The following is an 18999-nucleotide window of genomic DNA, read 5'->3' on the forward strand; positions in this document are numbered from 1 at the left end:
TACATCTACACGAGATGAGATAGCTGACCAGTTACTTAATAATTCGTTAGGGGCGAGTGAGAAATTATCTGATAGCTTACGATATAACTCAATGGGATTATTTTGAACACAGCATTCCTCATGGAAAATTAACACAGATGCTGTAATGAGAGCCTAACACCATTCTCCTTCAGCATTTCTGATGGGAGAACAGGCCCAAATAGTACACAATTACACAAAATCAGTGATTACTGAAAATACTTTAGTCAGACTGGGACAGTACAGTGCCCCATTCCTAAACGCAACAGGCAAACACCTTTTTTTTCCCCCCTAGCAATAAAAATCTTCCAGTAAGCTTCAGATATAAAAACCCTGATCAGCATCACTACTCTGGAATTAGTTTATTATTGCATATTTTTCTGCGCCCAAACATCAGGCAAGACCGGTGTGAATGTTTAAAAAAATCCCTCTAAAGGCTGATAACAACAGCTGCAAAGGCTGAAGCAAGACTTGGAGCAATCTTGCTGACCTCACCACAGGTTTAGCAGGCATCATTAAGCTGCCTTGCCACACTCAGGATGTGCTTAGCTCCCTTGCTCAGAAGTAAACTAGCCAGTTCAACACCAAGGTTCTCCGCAGCTTCCTGCGCCTGACCAGCGACATTCCTGGCTGTGATGCCAACGTGCTGCACATCATCATTTGGTCCGTCTTCATTCTGCAAACATAAATGTATCGACATAAAGCAGTAGGAAGGTGTGGACAATGAGCTGAACGTGTAGAAAACGAGATAGAAGCCCTGGTCGAAGAAGTTGAGAACAGCATTGCTGTAGAGTTTCCAGGGACTGAAGAACCAGACCAAAAGTAAGAGATTTCTAAAGGTCTGGTTTTGTCATTCAACTTCAGGTTTGGCTTATGAACCCAGTGTGCTTTACGTACCTGTTGCGGATAATTAACGCTGGTCTGCATAGTCTCTTTCAGGCTATCAGATCCATCCAAACTGTAGACTGCACCTGTCAAATACAACTTTGAAAGACACAGAAGGTATTAATGCCACATTAAAAAACATGCAAAATGCACAGACAAGCCTGGAGGGGAACACTTTTGTAGTCCAGTAGGATCAGCTAGAATAGCAGCATGACAGAGCTTTAAGACAAGTAATCCCTTTTACAGAAGATGCAACTACCAAGGAACAAGCTGAATTCTTTTCTAACTTCCCACCTACTTAATCATAGTCTGCTGTTTTTACAGCCCTGTGGTCTGGATGCTTTTATGCACACATTTTCTGGAGTTCAACACATCCAGACCACAGGGCAACACTGCCTTTAGAATAGGGGGGGGGGGGGGGGGGGAAATAAACTATCATAATAAGGAGATTTTCTAAAAGACTTGATCTCAGTAACCAGACCCATTCTCATTCTCCTGTTTTAGAGAGTAACCTGGAAGGCTTGAGTCAGAACCCCATCTGCCCTACTGTACCATAAAGCTGTCTGCTGGAGTTGCCTTCAGGGAATGTGCACACACTGGTACAGTTCCCCAGAAATAATCCCAGATAAATACAAAATATTCCTCACCTGGCCATCTTTCAGCACGCTGCTAACTGCAACAGGGACACTACAGCCACCCTCCTAGAACAAAAAAGTTGACAATGGAGTTTTCTCCCTGACACATTCAAACCAGAAGCACCTGAAAAGTACATGCTGCACAAAACCCTACTTCCTAAATCACAAATAGGCTCTACTAGCAGTTTTAAGAAAGCGTGGCATCAGTTTAACTGTAGCAGAGCTGTACTGATTGCTGCAAGAAGAGCAAGGATGCCACACGTACCAAACGTTTCATAAAGGCCCTCTCAGCGATGCAGCATAGTACGGTTTCTCCATCGTGCAGGGCAGATACCATATTCAGTATTTCTTGGTCTTTGGCACGAACTTCCACTGCTAATGCCCCCTATAAGGAGATAATAACAACAAAAAAAAGTAAATCCTCAACTTTGGCATCTCTGTGTGCACTCAGCAGTTGTCACAAATCAGAATGATCCTCGTGGGTCCCTTCCAACTCAGGATATTCTAGGATTCTCTGACTCCTGTTCACGCACTGGGAATTGACCCAGAATGGGGAATAATTGCAGCACATAATGCTGCCTGCAATCACTAATGCACAGCCAGCTCAGGTTTCTCAAGTTTGATACCAGCTGTGCAACACTTTGTAAACTCAGCTACATGCCCAGCATGGGCTGGAGCAGTTTGACTGCCTTGAAACAAGCGCACTAACAGTGTGCCCCAAGGCAGCTGTTTCAGCTCCACACAGCCAGAGTTAGGACACGGTGTGTAAGGGAGTGTCAACAGTGCAAATACTGCAGTGGCTTTGCACAATTAGCCCAGCACGACACAACACTCACCCTGCCACATTCACGGCCTGCCTGATACTTGCAGAGTCGCCGCAGTGTAGTCACGCCACACGTTACCTCTACCATTTACCACTTTCTATGGCTGATGGAAATCAGCCCCCCGCCACACAAGCTCATAAAGCTGACTGATGTTCTTCCCACAGGCTGTGCATAAGCAGCCTAACAGGCAACGAGATCAATGTAATTGTTCTTTGGCAACAAACACAAACGTAGTATTTGACTGCCACAGTCAACCACTTGACATGTCATACTGCTGCTCATTCTCCATACACAGTCAGGTTTATGGTAGAGAAGCTGTAACATACCTGTCCAACAGCATAGAGGCAATCCTCAGGGCTCAGGAGCTGGAAGAAAGTAAAACCAGAGTTAAACCACTTTGCACTTTTCAGAACATAGGAAACAGGAGTTGAATTCTGTGCTCACCTCTACCATTGATTTCACGCCCAACCATGGAAATCACCTCCCCCTTCCCACACCTCGGTGTTTCCATCCCTAAGGTGAGAAGCACCTTCCTTCACCTGGGCAGTAACACTTCCTTAGTTAACCTGAAAAGTCTTAGTCACGCACTGCTGTGCTGCTGCACACAAGTACTGTGAAATGCTGGGAGATATTACAAACTGTTACTGCACTGTGGAAAGCCGCATGGTAAAAATTTACGTATGAAGATAAACAAACAAATCAAATCCTCCCTGAACCACATCAGATCTCAAGGGAATGTGACCACAGATTCAGCAAAATAAATGTATGTCTTCAATGAGACAAACACAAAGGTCTAAAAATCAAGCAGGCAGACTCAGAAGAGAACGGTATTCTCTGCTTTGCCACTCACCTGACCAATGCGATTCTCCCAGCCCATTCTCTTCAGCCCAGCAGCAGCCAGGATTATGGCACTGAACTCGTCCTTCTCATCGAGCTTCTTTAAGCGGGTATTTAAATTCCCTCTCTGCAAAAGCGGTTAAGTATAGAAACAGCATGCAAGCAGTCCTACAACCACTTCACATTAACTTGTCTGTGTTTACAGAATCCAACAGTCTTCAGATTAGAATCTGTCGGGATACCATCCTGAAAGAAGTCAGGTAGTATAAATCAGCCTTGATGCTAGATTTTGCATCAACTTTTATTACCCTTCATGGAACTTTATCCAGAACCCACATTTTGTCATGAAAGGATACGATATCTCTGAATTCTAGATGAGGAAACTTCTTTTTGAGCTGGGCTGCTCGACGAAGTGAACTGGTTCCAATCACGCTGTTGAGAAAATTAAATCAATGAAATCCAGAATACTCCTGCACTTCCCTCCATCTGGAGATGTCAGAAGTTTTAAGCAAATATTTTTTTCCTTCCTCTTAGGATGGAAATGAAGATCCAAGAACGTGCCAATGATTTATACCTTCTTAGAACATGTAAAAAACACTCGTTGAGGTTTAACATAAGAACTAGCTGAAGCTAGTTGCAGGCAAGCCACTCCCAGTACTGGATTTAGAGTGAATGCTTCTGGAGGGTAGCCACAAGAAACTGTCGAGGACTGATGAAACGTCCATTTAAAACAGAAGGTTTAAATGTGTGGAGGTTTAAATGTTTAACACAGCCCCCATCAATTTTTTCCCACTGGCAATATACTAAAAAAACAAACAAAAAACATTTTGAAAATAGGTTGTCTAACTTGACAACACAGAACGCTAGACAGTAAGCATTTATTTTCTAGAGATGCGCACTATTTACTCTTCTTGGTAATCTGGAACCTACGGCAGGTAAGATTTTCACACCACCCAGATGCATGGAAGTGTGAGCCCACGTTTGTGGACTCTATAATCTCGATAAAAACGCATAGGAAATTAGTCAGGTAACTCCAAAGGCAGAAACTACTTATGCTCCCAGCAGAACCACAGAAAACTGATGCCAAAAAAAGGTAACAAAAATCAGAATTGGCTGGGTGGAAACGAGAATGGTTCGGGACCATGCAAGTTAAAATGCTGCACTAGACACCCTGGCTGCACAGCATGCATTCATTCCCCTGCAATAAGCAGAATATAAAGGACCTGGTGTTCACTCTGGAAGTTGAGATAAGAAAGGGTCTCACTTGAAGAAGTGCTGCATCTCAAAAGGTGGCAGGAGATAGCCAAACTGACTCAGTCTACAACACTCCCAAGACAGCGTTGCTTTTTTCAACAAGCGGATTCAGTGTAACATACGTGAAAGTTAATTGAAGGCAGTGTAAAACCACTACAGGATAAAGTAAGGAGCTCATTGATTTGTCACTAGGAAATATCAACAAGTTTCTCCCTTCCATTTTCACACCTTACTGTCTTCCCTTTCTCCCCACTCACCTCTTTTCCGGAAGGAGACCAAGTGTTTTCCCACAGTTCTTGGGGTGAAAGACGACAGCATCAAGTGGGGATTCCCTTCTGCAAAATAATGCAAGAGCAGAGTGACATCATTTAAATGGTAGGTTGTAAGAGTCAACAGTTCTGATATTGGCCCCCAAAGGAGCTGGCTCTAGCTCCAAAAGACTTTTTCACCATTGTAAAAATAAGGAGTTCCAGTACACCTGATGGCTACAGAACGCTAGGACAACTCCAGCTGTTCCACTGTTTCAGAGAATAATCAAAGGGCAAACAAACTGAACCAAGACTACCTAAGCTGCCTTTGCTTTTCTGCCATTACTCACACTGCAAAATGCACGGCCCTCAGAGAATCAAGAATAAGCCCATACTTACTTGCAGACAGCACCAATGGTAAAGCCAGGAGGAAGAGAAGTTGGCAGGTCCTTCAAGGAGTGAACTACCAGGTCAACTCTAAAAATTACAGGACAGTAATCACAGCACTGAACAGATGGTTGGGTCACACGGTACCCACCAGAGACCTACAGGCAACGTACAGAAAAGTATAAATTCACCCTGGGAATTAATTTGGAGGAGAGAGGATTTTCAGGATTGTACAGCCAGAACTACTATAGTATTATTGTTTCATCCCAAAAAAGTAATTTCACCTTTCTCTGTCCATCTTTTCTAACCTGGAAAATTAAGTGTTGTGATCTTTATTTTTAAACCTACTTTAACTAAGCCATAAGCAAGCACCACAGCAACCCTCCCCGTGATATTACAAAAAGCAAAAGCTGTAATCTCTGCTCCAGCATGAATCTGAACTGAGCTCTCCTGTAGAAGTTACTCCAGAAAGCAGCACAACTTGCTCACGCCCAATTCTCCTAAATATTTAGCATGCAAACATTTTAAGAAATACGGTCACACAACAACACTGAATGTTATGCCATGTTAATGTGAAATACACTAAAACAAAATATTAACACAACCAAGCAAAATATTTTTTAAAATAAAGTATTCCCAAGCAGGCATTACATCCACTCTGACAAACATGTAATGCAAATCACAGCAGAAAAAAAAAAAAACCGTAACCAGGGCAGACTAAGCATCACAATGCCACTCCAAAATGCAAGGCCTAAGTCCAGGGTAGAAAGTTAAAAGAAAGAAAAGAGACAATGAGTAGAGACAATGACTTAGCAAAGAATTTCTCATGTAACCAGACGTAGCGGAACAGAAGAAAACTAGATCACATGGCAGCAAAGCAAAAAATGTCTGAAGAGCATGAATGCTAGACAAGGAAGAACAAAACAACAGCAACCCCAATTCCCCCCCCCCCAGTAAAATAAAATAAAATAAAATAATCAGGCTCTTACTCATTTCTTTCGAGTGCGTTTTCTAGTTCTTTGGTGAAAAGGCTCTTCTCCCCAATCTACATGTAAATGGAGGAATATGAACCACAAAAGAAAAATCTGCAAATATACCACCAAACACAATTACTTCATGAGCACAAAAAGAAGATGCCCTTTACCTTGGAAAGTGCTGTATCCAGGATCTTATCTCCAGTTGTTGACATGGCAACTGCTCAGAAAGAGCACAGATAAAGTGTGAGGTATGGTCAGAGCACATAGGCCTAGACTGAAAGCATTTACACAAGCAATACACACTTATGTGCACTGTGTGCACAGACTCAATACGAGAGCAGCTCACTCCTAAGAATACGTTGCACTCAACCATGTTAAGTGAGAATGACACATTCGTCACTGTCCTTAAAAACACAGAGAAAGAAAGAGTGCAGGTTTTGGGAACGACCAACTGAAAGGACATTGCCCAGATCTTTCTCCAGAGCGTCAGTGAGCAGATACTCAGCAGCTCTCTCCAGTGCAAGAGTGCTTCCAGTTATTCCTATGCTGTTAAATACCACAAGCCCCAGACAGGGAAGTGTCCTGAACACAGTCCAGAGGGCAGCCACATTGATACCACGTTCTCCAACGAAGCAACACAATGTCACCTGCATGGCAGATTGACAGATGCAGGGCCACAAACACCAGGAGCTTGTGAAATCCTCCTCCCATGGAAAACACCAGCAGCAGTTGCTCAGCCACACAGCCTAAATGAATTCAGACTGCACTCTTAGATAACAGGGCAAATTCTCCTCCTCTTGACAGTATTCTGTACGCACATCTTGCACACAAAGATAGCTGGCTGGCTCCTACTGCAATCTACACCAGAGCAGAAACAAAAAAAACCCACACCACCTACCAATCTCAAAGTGGAGGTCTGGGTGTAACTCACGGAGCATCTCAACTACACTGTCGGTCTGAATCCGGGCCAGCTGCAACAAAGCAGAAAGCAAAGCCCTATGCAAAAAGCACATCAGCTACATAGCAGCTAGAGAGAACTTTGCCATTCTTTGATGGTTATGCATTAATTACCACTAAGTTCTCTAAGCTGCAAATATTAAAAAAAGTAGCCCCAAGTACATACATACATACAAACCCTCTGAGGCACACAAACCTACATCGTGACCGGCGCATTTCACCAAATAATTGTTTGTATCTAAGCAGCAAAACAGCCTCTCCCCAGATCCAACACTGTTGCGATCCAAACAGTGACAAGTCAGAACAGAAAGAATTTACTGAGTTAGGAAAATCAACTGAAGCGGAAGGCTGTGTGTTGGGATTCACTCACTCTGCTTCCAGGTGCATTAAGGTCATTAGCTGTTCCCATCATTGCCTTTGCACTTAAACAGAATTTACGTACCTAACTTTAAAGCACTTTGTTCCACATCTCAAATCCCACTGCTGAAAGATGCCTGCTTACTGGCAAGCAAGTGTAAAGGCAAGCCAAACCATCCTCCTGCCACTCAGTGATGAAAGAAGAAGTCATACACGTACTGGATACCCCCTGCTATTTCTAAGAGCGTGAACGTTACCAATACTGCAAGCTTTGGTAGGAACCGGTTGGATTTCACTTTACCTGTGGAAGACTTAGAGTTGCTGGTAAACGTGAGCTACTTTTAAGAGCAGAACTTTATTTAGAAATTCTACAGACACAAACAAAAGGTCTGCAGAAACAGCAAACAAAAGATGCTAGAGTAGTAAGATAAAGGAAGAATATTGTCTTTTATGATGATAGCAGAAGCAGCAAGAACATCATGATGTTATTGGTTCATGCTACACGTGCAGCAGTAGTCGAGCAGCCACAGCCGAGTAGCGTTTTAGCTTTTCTCCCTGTAATGAACCGAGTAGCCTGGGGCAGCTAACTTTGTTCTCCGGACGGCACTTTCCCTACATATAAAATGAGCGCGAAGGGAAGCTGCTGCTTGCAAAGCCTCGGGTTAGAAAAAACAGTTCAAAAAGCCGCTGCCCCTCTGCCCCCCCCTTTCTTAGAAAAAACCCACCGGGACGAGCGAGATTACGGCGGGACGGGGGCACGGGGGCGCGGGGCCGCTTATCGCCCTCGACGGGCCGGCTCCTCCCTGCTGCACCGGGCTGCACCGGGAACTCTGAAGGCCGAAAAACGCCGAGCAGGACCCCCGGGGGGGGCAATACCGGGAGAAGGCCCCGGGAGAAGCCCCCCGACCCCCCCCGTGTTACCCCCGGGGCGTTACCGGCGCCCCCCGCCGCCTACCTGGCTCCGCCGGGTGCCCACACGGACCGCTCTGCCGCCCACTCCGTTCTCGCCCTGCGGTAACAAGGGGGTCAGCGGCCGGCCGGAGCCCTCCCGGTGCCCTCCTCCTCCCCTCACATCCCCGGCGTCCCCCCTCCGAGCCCCCCAGACCCCGACTCACGGCGGCCGGGCCCGGCTCCGCCATGGCGCCGCCTCCCTCCCCTCAGCGCTCCCCGCTCCGCTCCATGGCGCGGCCCCGCCCCTCTACGTCACATCCGGGACGCTCGCCCCGCCCCCTCCCCCCGGGGCTCCCCGCGGCTCCGTTACGGCCACGTGGGTCCGGGCGGCCCCGTTACGGCCCGGCCCCGTTAAGGCCCAGCGGTACGGGGCAGCCCCGTTACGGCCCCGTAGTACCGGGCAGCCCCGTTACAGCCCGGCCCCGTTACAGCCCAGCCCCGTGATCACAGCGCGGTGCCGAACAGCCCCGTTTATTGCCACGCGGTACCGGACAGCCCCGCGCTCTTCCCCGCCCGGTGGTCACAGCCACACAGCCGCCGTTAGGTGCCGCGCCTGCCGTGCAGGAGCAGCTCCCGGTGCAGCCCGGCCTCCAGGCTGGCGGGGGGCTTCCCCGGGGGTAGGTCGGTGATGAGGGTCAGCTTGTTGAAGACGCCGCGGCCGAAGTAGTCGGCGACGACGGAGAAGCCGTCGTTGGAGCACTTGAGCTGCAGGGCACAAAGCAGCACCGTCAGCGCCCGAGCTCTGCCTTCCCTGCCCCTTTACCTACAGCCCCTGCAGCTCCAGGCACTCCCTTGCCATTCCGTGGCAGCAGCAGCAGCTTCTTACCCTGCTGTTACCCTTTGTGCCACCGGGGCAGTTTATTTAAGTATGAAAGCTTCTGCATTAGCTTACAGTGTCCCAATGTGCTAACATGTTCCAGCTGGTATCCCACTCTCAGCTTACCTCCTGAATTTTTTTGGTAACATTGACGTAGAAGCATTACTTCCGATACGCCCTCCTACCCCACTCTGATCTCAAGACTTTCCTTCCTCCTTCATTTGTGCTAGGCAATTTGTTGATCAGCTGCCCACGGGACAGATCTAGACCCATTTCTGGATGAAGTGACAACAGTTCCTCTTCCATCTTTGCAAAACATCAAGGAATCTCCACACCCTGTACTAGTCACTCTAGCTCCTAAGGCCTCAGCATCCTCAATCAACATACTTTCAGCTTTACCCTTCTCTACCAGCTGCTGGGGGATCTCCAGAGCAATCCACTTAAAAAAAAAAAAGCTTGAAAGACATTGGAATGGGCTGCCCAGGCAAGTGGTGGAGTCACCATCCCTGGAGGGCTTTAAGACATTTAGATGTAGAGCTTAGTGATGTGGTTTAGTGGAGGATTTGTGTTAGGTCAGAGGTTGGACTGGGTGACCTTAGAGCTCTCTTACAACCCAAATGATTCTGTGACATACAACATCACCCTACCTGATGCTGAAACTGATCGTGCAGATCTCTCTTCTGCTCCTGAGCCCGGATCATATCCATCACTTTGCGGTTTTCGGGCATGCAAGTAGGACATTCTGAGTCACTGTCCGAGTAGCTCTCAAAGCAGTGCTGGTGGAAGGAATGACCACAAAGGAAGTGGACTGAAGGAAGCTCCAGGGCACTGGTACAGATACTACACTTGGTCTTCTGAAAGATCTTGGGACTGAAAGTGACAGAAAGAAGGAAAAACAGAAGTAAAGAACAAAAGAAAAACAAAGTGTATTTTTCATTAATGAAGTAGAACAGCAGCTCTGCTGTAGACAAGACACCACAGTCCTGCACCTTGCTTTTAGCTCTTCAATCTCCTGGCGGATCCTGGTGGTTTCTTCTCTGTATTTTAGAATTCTTTGCTCATCCTGCTCGATCTGGCAGCTCTGCTTCTGCAGCTTGTTGACAAGATAATCCTTAATCACAGACAGCGTGGCCGTGGAGTTGTGAGCCAGTGTCTGCACAACTGAGGATAACCAAGAGGTTAGTTTAAACACAAGCAAAGAAACTGCAGCTACACTGGTCCTACCTGGACAGACCACTTTGTTTTAAGAGGCTACTTACAGGCAAAGACAATCAGAAACCTCATTTAAAGACTAAAGTTTCAGCTTGCACTCTGGAGGGCTCCTGCTTCCAAAGACATGACTGGGATCATGTTTAGACAGCACAGACCAAAGAGGCAAAGCAATAATCTAGTGGACTGGATTCTATTTCAACTTCTCTCCCAGTCCACAGCAGGAGTTTAGGCAAGCCCTTCACCTTCCAACACTGATAGAACAGAAACAATTCACAGACATCCCAGTGACCGATACCACAAATCTTCTGCTCTGATTAGGGAGCTACCACTGGCATCACATTTTCCTATAGAGCAGGTCCTTGTTTCAAATCGTGGGCTCAAACTTCATTGATACTTCTCTCAAATTTCTAGTCTACAGAGTGCTATAAAAAATGGTTTAGGTGCCACATGTCATTATTACCAAGCAGCGGAGGCATAAGGTTCTTGTTCTCTATGTGTTTCAGCACCGCGGCAATATACTCCTTGCAGTCCTCCTCTTTCCGTGCAAAATAGCCGAGAGCCTGTTCCCAGAGACATGCCTCCTGGTCTCCATACAGCTCACACACCTCAATCACCTTCTTGTACTGCTCATTCTGCATGTGGTAGTGCATGATCTGTTGGAAGCTACAGAAAAGAGCAACGCATCAACAAGAAGAATCTACTTCTCTTTTTGAGAGGTTATAGGAATCCCAGGTTTTCATGCAGCCGTGCAATCCCCAAACATTCCCACAGAACCAGAGCCTGGTCTGTCATCCATTCTCCACATCACTGCCCTGCTCCAACAGTAGGATATTTTCAGCTGAGCTATTATCTGTACAGTTCCTATCTTGGGATACTCAAGGAGTCCTTACCATTGTAGGGCAGGGACAATTACAGCTCAGAAATTCCTGGAGTGGAGGAAGCATTAGTACTCTGGGGAGAAAACCAACACTCACAGTTTGCCCTGTTCATAGAGGTAGAGGACACCATCCTTAAAGTTGTGCATCTGACATAAGACCAAGGCCTTATCAAAGACTGTTTTGAACCTTCCACTCTTCAGGAGAGTGAGTGCTTCATTGTGCAGCTTTTCCTTGATCTACAGGAAACAGAAATGAGAGGTAGGTGGGAAGCAACACTCAAATATTTTGCATTAAAATCTGACAACAGTTGCAGCTTTCTAAAGAGGAGCAAAGTTCTGTTTGCCCTATATCCCCTTTAAGCAGAGAAGACAATTTCTTTCATCCAAACAGCCGGCATCCCCCAGAGATGAGGGCAAGCATATATAGCTGGTTTTGTGGGAGCGGCCTCTGCCCACAGAGATTGTATTGTCTGGAAACTGTACTTCACTGAGACTCATACAAAACAAACTCAGCCTCACTGAAACGAGTACTCTTCAAGCTAGCAGGTTGCTTTCTCATTTATTTGCCGTTTGTCCAGTATAGCATATGAACTGCCTCACATTAACACTGCCCATCTGAAAAGGTTATGGGCTGGCAGGAATGCAAATAGAATTCCTAGGCACCAAAGCTCCCTCTCAAAATACAAAGCTGGAGGAACTCAAACCTGCTTATCTTGTTCGTGGGCCCAGTTTTGGAGTCGAAGTTCCAATAAAGTGTCATAGACGCCCTGTGGAGAGTCAGACTGCACCTCAGTCATGTGCTCCAGAAAAGCTTTCAGTTCTCGGGAGTTGTTTGCAAAAATCGGAATGAACTCCTCAGAATTAGCCTGTAAAACAGGAAGGGAAAAAAAAAAAAAAAGAGTAAACCACCCAGCACAACCACAGACAGACAGGTGCTTCTTCTCTATCATTTGGAGGGCCTGTTCCTACAATCTGTGATGCAACAGATACCGTACAGCACTGGATGCCAATTACTGCAGCAATCAGTTCTGTGTAATAGCTTTAGGCAGTTTCTTGTGTACTACCAGTACACCAGGATGTGGCCTTTCATTACGTCTGAAATGTCAGGCCTGTGCTGCAAGGCACGCAGGAGTGCTCATCTGCTGCAAAGTCACTACTCCAGAACAACAACTCTCAGTCCCAGCAAACCATACCTTTTTTCCTTCCAGCAGCCCAAGGCCTTCGTTGTCTCCTGATGGCTGGTAATCAGTGCAAAGGATCTTCAGTAGTTCTGTGGTCTCATTAGGGACGTGGTGCATCAGGATTTTACCATACCGCTTCATGTTACTCTCTGCCTGATCAAACGGCAGCTTTCCAATGTAGTGTAAAGCCTCTTGGTAGTTCTGTGGAGGCAGCCAGCAAGGATAACATCACATTGGCTTCTGCTCTCCACATCAATATTAGTACAGACAGCACTGAAGACATGCTGAAAGTATGCCAGGACCACCATTTGCTCTGCATTATCATCTTATTTCACTATTCCTGCTTGGTCTCCTCCTGTGTGAGGAAGGCTGGCTGTGGCCTTGGGGAAAAGATGGAGATTTAAATCCATCTGCCACTAACCCGTTTGCCACTAACAAACCTCCCTTCTCTAAGGGTCACTGTAAAAAGCCACATACCAAAACAGAACAAATAAGCCCCTCTAATTTCCAACCCACTGCACAAGCCAGAAGCAGAAAGCCAACACACAAGCAACAGCGGGCACTGGTACTACCTGAACGGTCCTGTAGCCACAGGGCTACTGTGCAGACAGGCTAGTGAAGTGAGATTCCCTCCAACACAGGAGGTTAGAGAAGCAATATTCACACCAGTAAGAACATGAGAGCAGTAATATCTTACCTTGATGTCCTCTAGCTGGATTTTGAGGTACCATTCGTGATGGGCATGTTTCTCTGCCAAGTACACAGCATGGGAGTAGTAACCTGCTTGACGAAGCACTTTGATTGCTGTTTCCACATCAAAGCGGACCTCGCTCTCGCTAGTCTACAAGAACAGAAGCAGAAAGACTGAGGACTAAGCAGTAATCATTTGCTTAAAAGGAGAAATGCCAGAGTGCTGACAACTTAGTATCTCTCATGCAAGGGACAGATCACGTGTTGAGAAGGAAGTCTAACCACCTCTCAGCTAGTCACACTGGCGAAAGCCATCACAATTCAAACTGGAACGGCCAAGCCAGCCAAACTGAGAATGTAACCAAAAGCTTGGAAATAAAGCAACAAAAACAAGGATACTGCGGCAGAAATCCCTTCTTTTCTGTGTGTGTGTCTCTCTCTCACAACAGCCCCACAGGAGCCAATTTTTGGTTATCACTACTCCTTTTTAATTGTCGTGTTTTAATTGTAACAAAATAAAACAAAATTCTTAAGTTATCACCTTCCCCCATTACCTTAATGAACTCCTCCAGTTTGGAGCTGTCTTTGAGTTTGGTATAGCAATTCAGCAGAAGCGTAGTATGGTCTGCATTGGCCAGAGACTGCAGATGAAGAGTCTGCAGATAAGCAGTGAGGTTGTGGATGCGCTGAGCATCTAGAAATTTCCGAATAACATAAGATGGTTCCAACTTCCCTATTGTTCTGGAAGGGGAAGAATCACGTCACAGCAGGCCACGTAACCAGGGAGTCAAAAAAAGAAAAAAATTAATGGCACAGAGAACTTCAGCAGACACAGTGAAACAGCCACCTACAAAGGCTGCAATTGGGATGATGGTGGCAGCACATGAGGAATTAATGCTCCTCTAAAGGAAACTGTGAGAAGATGGGCTACACTCTGGCCACAGATAATTGGGAATCCAAAAAAAGGGAATTAAAGACATTTTCCTTTCTTACAGTCACAAAACTCAAAGTCTTATTTAAACACTTATGCCCACATGCAGCAGTTTAGCCACAGTTAGCCTGATTTTATTGCAAATTTGCATTAAGTATATATACTAACACTTGACAGGTGTCAGGGCTCCAAAGTTTCAGTTCTACATGTATGTGGCTCAAAACAGTTTTCAATAAGCCCCAAAACAGACTTTTTTTATATTTATATGTTTTATATTAAAACAGCATTTTTTATATTTAAGTGACACCCTAGTTTACCCTTTCACATTGAGTGATTTTCAAGCAACCTTCGGAGGCACTTAATCTGACACTTTTCTCTCTATTGGTAGAATTTTTCATGAGTCATGCCTTTTTTTCCGCCCTTGGCTGAAACAGAAATCAAGGCCTATATAGCTCCATCTGTACCACACTGCCCTTGCTCTGTACTATCCCTGCTTACCGAATATACTGCTGGATGGCTCCATCGTGGTTCCCCTTGTTGTACAGATGATCGCCATACTGACGGAAGATCTCTGACAAGCCATCGCTGTCCAAGTGGTGACTCTTGGCTAGGTTAATGGCCATTTCAAATAAGTTCTTTCTGAAGAGCATCTGTTAAATACAGAGTAGGAGCAGTATGAGGGCAATATCACCTTCTAAAGCAAGGTTTAAACACGCCCACAAAACAAATTGTTTCTCTTTGGTGCTGTACCTGTATGCAGACTTGGGCTTTTAAATACCAAATGCTCTGCAACACAGGTTATGCTGGAAAGCTACAAGGTCACTTATTACCTTGTAACTCACTCACTTCAACAGTCCAATTTTTCAACCTGTGGAGCCAGTACAATCTTGCAGACATAAGGCAGACCAGCAACAAAACAGGTTTACGTGCCTCAAGTTTGGTTTGTGTATCCTTCTCCTGCAGTACATGGATCTTCCCATCTCGGGTCAGTACGTACAAGGAACCCCACTCCGCTAAAACATCCACTATATCATCGAAGATCGAGCTGTACGCAATGAATTTGTTGCACAAGTCATAGATATTCAGGACTTGTTTATCTGAATTCTGTGCCTCATTCCCAGCAAACTCAGACCTGGAGAGCAGAATAAAGTTTTAGAAAACAAGAAGCAACCTGAATTCTTTCGATACCTACGCAAACTAAAGATGCCCAGAGGGCAAGACAAACGAGGTTCATTTGGACAAATAAACTAAGCAGATGCATAGGCAAGACACCGCATATTTATGCACAAGTGCCATCTGTGTGTGTTGGACTGAGAAATTCATATGGGTGGAAAGAAATCCCCCTTGTTCAGCATGCTTGACTGTGCTACTCTAACAACCAAATTGGTCTATGGGTCTGGATTAATTTCAACAGCCTCTGACAAAGTTACAGTCAGCCCCTAGAGTGAAGCTTCACAAAGAAGAAGGGAAAAAAAAAAAAAAAGAGGGAAAGCAGAAAACTGCAATAGTAAAAGATAAAAAAAAAAAAAAAAAAAGTAATAATAAAATCTCATGTGTTCCAAGGACCCCTACTTTGGAGAAGTCTTCCGGTCCTTGGAGACAATGATGAGGTACCCCCGATACCAGTGAACAATCAACTTTTGTCCCTCGAAGGCAAAGCAGGGGCCCCGTTCGTCTGGCTGATAGAGGTACACACATTCATTTCCTGCTACGATGAACTGCAGATCCTGTGAGGGGTCACTGAGAGAAGAACAGCGCAATCCGCAACCGTGAGTGTCCAGCTCCAGATGAGGATAATCTTTCACTGAGAGCAGGTAAGACTACAGAGGAAACACAAGGTTTTAGAGCTCACCTGAACTTGACTCTAAAGCCAATAGAATTTTCAAGTCAGATTCTCATTTTTTCCAATTAATTTCCCACCTGGATGTTCTCTGTGGTCACCACAAACAGATGTGTTGTTTTGCCAGACTGTCGGAAAGCGAGACCAGTAACTGGGTAACTGCCCTCATGCAGGATCTGAGTCTTACTGTGCCGGTCTCGGGTGATGTCTCCTTTTGTAAGTACAACACTCCCATCTGCAAAACCTGATGAAAAGGACAGACCAAACTGTTCACTTGCGTGGCACACTTGAAATATTATCCAGTGCAAGTCAGGGCAGCTGCAGCCAGTGACACCTTGCTTGCCAGCAAGGTATCAAGTAATGGGATTGCTGCACCAATCTACCTCCAATTACTCCTGTTAAATTTCACAGTTGCCACCGGACCACATGCAATGTCACTGTTCCACAAGGCTCAACGTGCTTCCCCCATCACAAACTCCACTTGCAGGTTATTTTTGTTTGGGTCTTTTTATATTTTGTTTTGAGAAGACCTACTTCATCCTCCAATTTTAACTACCGTTTTAATTAATTTGCTTATTCAAAACGTACCATACATCAAAAACCCTAGAGGGAGGTTTCCTACTAGTGAGTAAAACATTCAGATTTCATAGTTTGCAAGCTGTTTGGGGGCAGAAGACCACAACACATAAGAAAAAGCTTCTGATTTCAGTGCAGAGACCAACACACAGAAAGAGCCTGCAGTCCTGCAACATTACTGCTCTTACTCTGTTCAGCTTTACTTACCAATAGCCATGAAATTAAGATTCTCGTGGACAGTTAGGCAAGACACAACCGTGGGCTTGTTACCCGGTATCGCCGGAAAAATTCGTGTGCAAAGAGGATTTCCACCGTCTCGTTTCTCCAGGTTCCATACTTTAACCTGAAAACAACAGCGGTACAGCATAAGCTGAACATGAGGCATTAGAGGCAAACTACTGAAAGTAAGAAGAGTCAATCGAGATAATCACAGCATTCTATGAGAGGTCCATAACACAAAAAATTTGCCTCTCTTTGTCATGTGACTTACCAATGGGTTAATGCCCTCTTCATCCTCACCAACAGACACCAAAATACTGTGCTGCTTCAGCTGGTACAGGTGCGTTACTCTTAGCTTGTAAGCCTGGAAACTAGTGAGTTGAAGCGAGCGCGGCAGAAACCAGATCTGCCCTTCGATATGTTGATCACAGTTAAGGCAAACAAAGGAAGATGATAAAAAATGGTAAAAGAAAAACAAAACGACACAAGAAGCCCAACACCTCTGAGCGTGGCGGAATCAAACCCTTACCGGCTCCTGTCAGAAGCCTGCAACAAACGCACTTTTGCAGAGACGCCTAAGAGCACAGAAACAAATAACGACGGGTTTTGCACAGGGCAGGGGCCTGTGCACAGGACCACCAAGCCCACACAGAAGGCCGCAGGCCCCAGCCCACGAAGCCCCCCCGCAAGGCCGGAGCGCCCAGCACCGCCACCTCTCCTCGGATATCCCCGAACACGAGGCTCCCCCGGCCCGAGTCGCACACCGTGACGCCCGGGGGCAGCGCGAAGGGTTTCCCGGCGGAGCCCTCCGGGCCCGGCGGCTCCTTCACCACCTCTCTGTCGAAGAAGACGAAGCGCCGCCACTGCAGGTAGGCCGCCATCTTGGCGACGCGTCCCGCCCCCCGCGGGCCGCACCGCGCATGCGCCGGGGCTGAGGGCTGCGCCTCAGCGGTTGCCAACCCAAACGAGCGCCCCAGTTCAGGGCCACTCTGATTAAAAAAAAGTAAATTAATTTAAAAAATGCAGGCCGGTGAGACTCCCGCAGTGCTGCTCCAGCCCCTCACAGTCAGGAGAGTGTGTACAGAAAGCACGAGCACCACTGAGGGGAGACCCCTTGTGTTTATACACACTGACTCCATCTTGAGGCATCTCTCCACAGCAGTGTTTTGTTTTTCTTGCTTCGCAATGTTAAAAGAAACACCAAAACCAAGCTGGAGTTCCAGGGAGCTTTTATTGAGTTTAATCAACAAAATCAGGATTTTACCATTCATCTTTTTTTTTTTTTTTTGCACTCTGAACTCATGAAGCTCTTCACAAGCCAGTGCTGCAACGCATGTACATATCCAGAGAAAAACACATTCTCAACAAAATCTCTGCTCCACTGGAGAATTAGCCAATTACCAATTTAACAGAAAGCCAATTTTCCCCTCCCTCCCCTGAATATTTTCAAGGACTATTCCATGTTGTTCACTGGTTAACAAAGTACCAACTTCTTAACTAGGGACCAGTGGATATCCCACATGAATTGCAAATAGTTTTGCTTTTTTTTTTCTTGAAATAAAGTTCCAGTTTTTTCTATAAAGGGAACAGCGACTATTTTCTTCTCCTGACACCCCTTCCCCATAATTATTGGTTAAAATACAGCAAGGCCGTATCTTAATAAACCCATCCCTCCCACCACCCCTCCTTACCCTTCCCTTATTTGTCTACAGCAGAATTTAACAATGCTTCCACAGAAAGGTATTTTTTAGCAACGCAACAGTGAACTGAGCAAAACCTACAGAATAATCTGCCAAAGCCTTATTTTGAAGATCAAATGCATGCTCTTTGGTCCAGAGACCTGACTTATCATGAAGAGAAACTGTGATTCCAAAGAAAGAAAAAAAACTACAAGTTCACAGCAATTGGAAAAACTCCTTGTGCGGACTTTTTGCCCAATCTTTCCAATGGTGGCCATGCTGCTGGAGCTCCTGGGAACAAAGTTCACCCCCATCCTCAGAAACCAACAGCTGCTCAACCCCAGCAGTATTACGAAGTCCAGCACCAGGACAAGAACCACTGTGATGGCAGCTCAGCAGGTGCGGCATGGCATCCCGATAACCTCTAGAACAGAAACCATGGCAGAACAGTTCTCTGCTCAAGGTTTGAGTCCTATCAGTCATTTTTGAAAAACAAGCGTGTGAAGCATTTTTAAATCCTTGGAGCAGACACCCTTCCCTATCCCAAGTAAAAATAAAAATCAAACAATCAGAATGAGATGATTTGATACCAACATGTATACAACATATTCATGTTGAGCTTCCATGTTCTTACCCACAAAATAAAG

General features: G+C 45.8%; 2 protein-coding genes across 3 annotated transcripts; both read right to left on the bottom strand.

The window, feature by feature from the left end:
• Positions 1 to 365: 365 nt before the first annotated feature.
• On the bottom strand, positions 366 to 8572 carry HMBS (hydroxymethylbilane synthase). Its single transcript, XM_084495835.1, has 14 exons — positions 8495 to 8572; positions 8335 to 8388; positions 6964 to 7036; positions 6233 to 6282; positions 6078 to 6133; positions 5101 to 5178; positions 4711 to 4788; positions 3556 to 3631; positions 3213 to 3326; positions 2689 to 2727; positions 1804 to 1923; positions 1551 to 1604; positions 916 to 1002; positions 366 to 694 (listed from the first exon to the last, which is right to left on the bottom strand). Exons 1-14 carry the CDS (start codon positions 8516 to 8518, stop codon positions 521 to 523), a joined length of 1077 nt encoding a protein of 358 aa, XP_084351961.1. The 5' UTR covers positions 8519 to 8572; the 3' UTR covers positions 366 to 520.
• Positions 8573 to 8785: 213 nt separating this feature from the next.
• Positions 8786 to 17590, bottom strand: VPS11 (VPS11 core subunit of CORVET and HOPS complexes). 2 transcript variants are annotated; one of them, XM_084495824.1, is made up of 16 exons: positions 17387 to 17590; positions 16945 to 17079; positions 16662 to 16797; positions 15959 to 16122; positions 15611 to 15858; positions 14969 to 15170; positions 14537 to 14688; positions 13662 to 13848; positions 13115 to 13258; positions 12430 to 12618; positions 11941 to 12102; positions 11334 to 11473; positions 10820 to 11022; positions 10137 to 10308; positions 9795 to 10017; positions 8786 to 9035 (listed from the first exon to the last, which is right to left on the bottom strand). In XM_084495824.1, the coding sequence occupies exons 1-16, from the start codon at positions 17552 to 17554 to the stop codon at positions 8871 to 8873; spliced, it is 2790 nt and encodes a 929-aa protein (XP_084351950.1). In that variant the 5' UTR covers positions 17555 to 17590; the 3' UTR covers positions 8786 to 8870. The 2 variants fall into 2 exon arrangements, with proteins under 2 accessions (XP_084351950.1, XP_084351949.1); XM_084495823.1 differs by having other exon boundaries at positions 14885 to 15170.
• Positions 17591 to 18999: the final 1409 nt, after the last annotated feature.

This window comes from Aythya ferina (genome assembly GCF_964211825.1).
Source record: "Aythya ferina genome assembly, chromosome: 22".
NCBI lineage: Eukaryota > Metazoa > Chordata > Aves > Anseriformes > Anatidae > Aythya > Aythya ferina.

What these genes read in the sequence shown, in the direction of transcription:
- HMBS (XM_084495835.1), bottom strand. Translation starts at nt 8,518, where the DNA reads ATGGCGGAGCCGGGCCCGGCCGCC. An exon ending in TGGGCACCCGGCGGAGCCAG is followed by an intron (nt 7,037 to 8,334) that starts GTAGGCGGCGGG and finishes GCTTTGTTGCAG; the next exon opens with CTGGCCCGGATTCAGACCGA. An exon ending in GCCTCTATGCTGTTGGACAG is followed by an intron (nt 1,924 to 2,688) that starts GTATGTTACAGC and finishes ATCTCCTTATAG; the next exon opens with GGGGCATTAGCAGTGGAAGT.
- VPS11 (XM_084495823.1), bottom strand. Translation starts at nt 17,554, where the DNA reads ATGGCGGCCTACCTGCAGTGGCGGCGCTTCGTCTTCTTCGACAGAGAG. An exon ending in TGAAAAATTGGACTGTTGAA is followed by an intron (nt 14,689 to 14,884) that starts GTGAGTGAGTTA and finishes TGTATTTAACAG; the next exon opens with ATGCTCTTCAGAAAGAACTT. An exon ending in TCCAGCTAGAGGACATCAAG is followed by an intron (nt 12,619 to 13,114) that starts GTAAGATATTAC and finishes CTGCCTCCACAG; the next exon opens with AACTACCAAGAGGCTTTACA.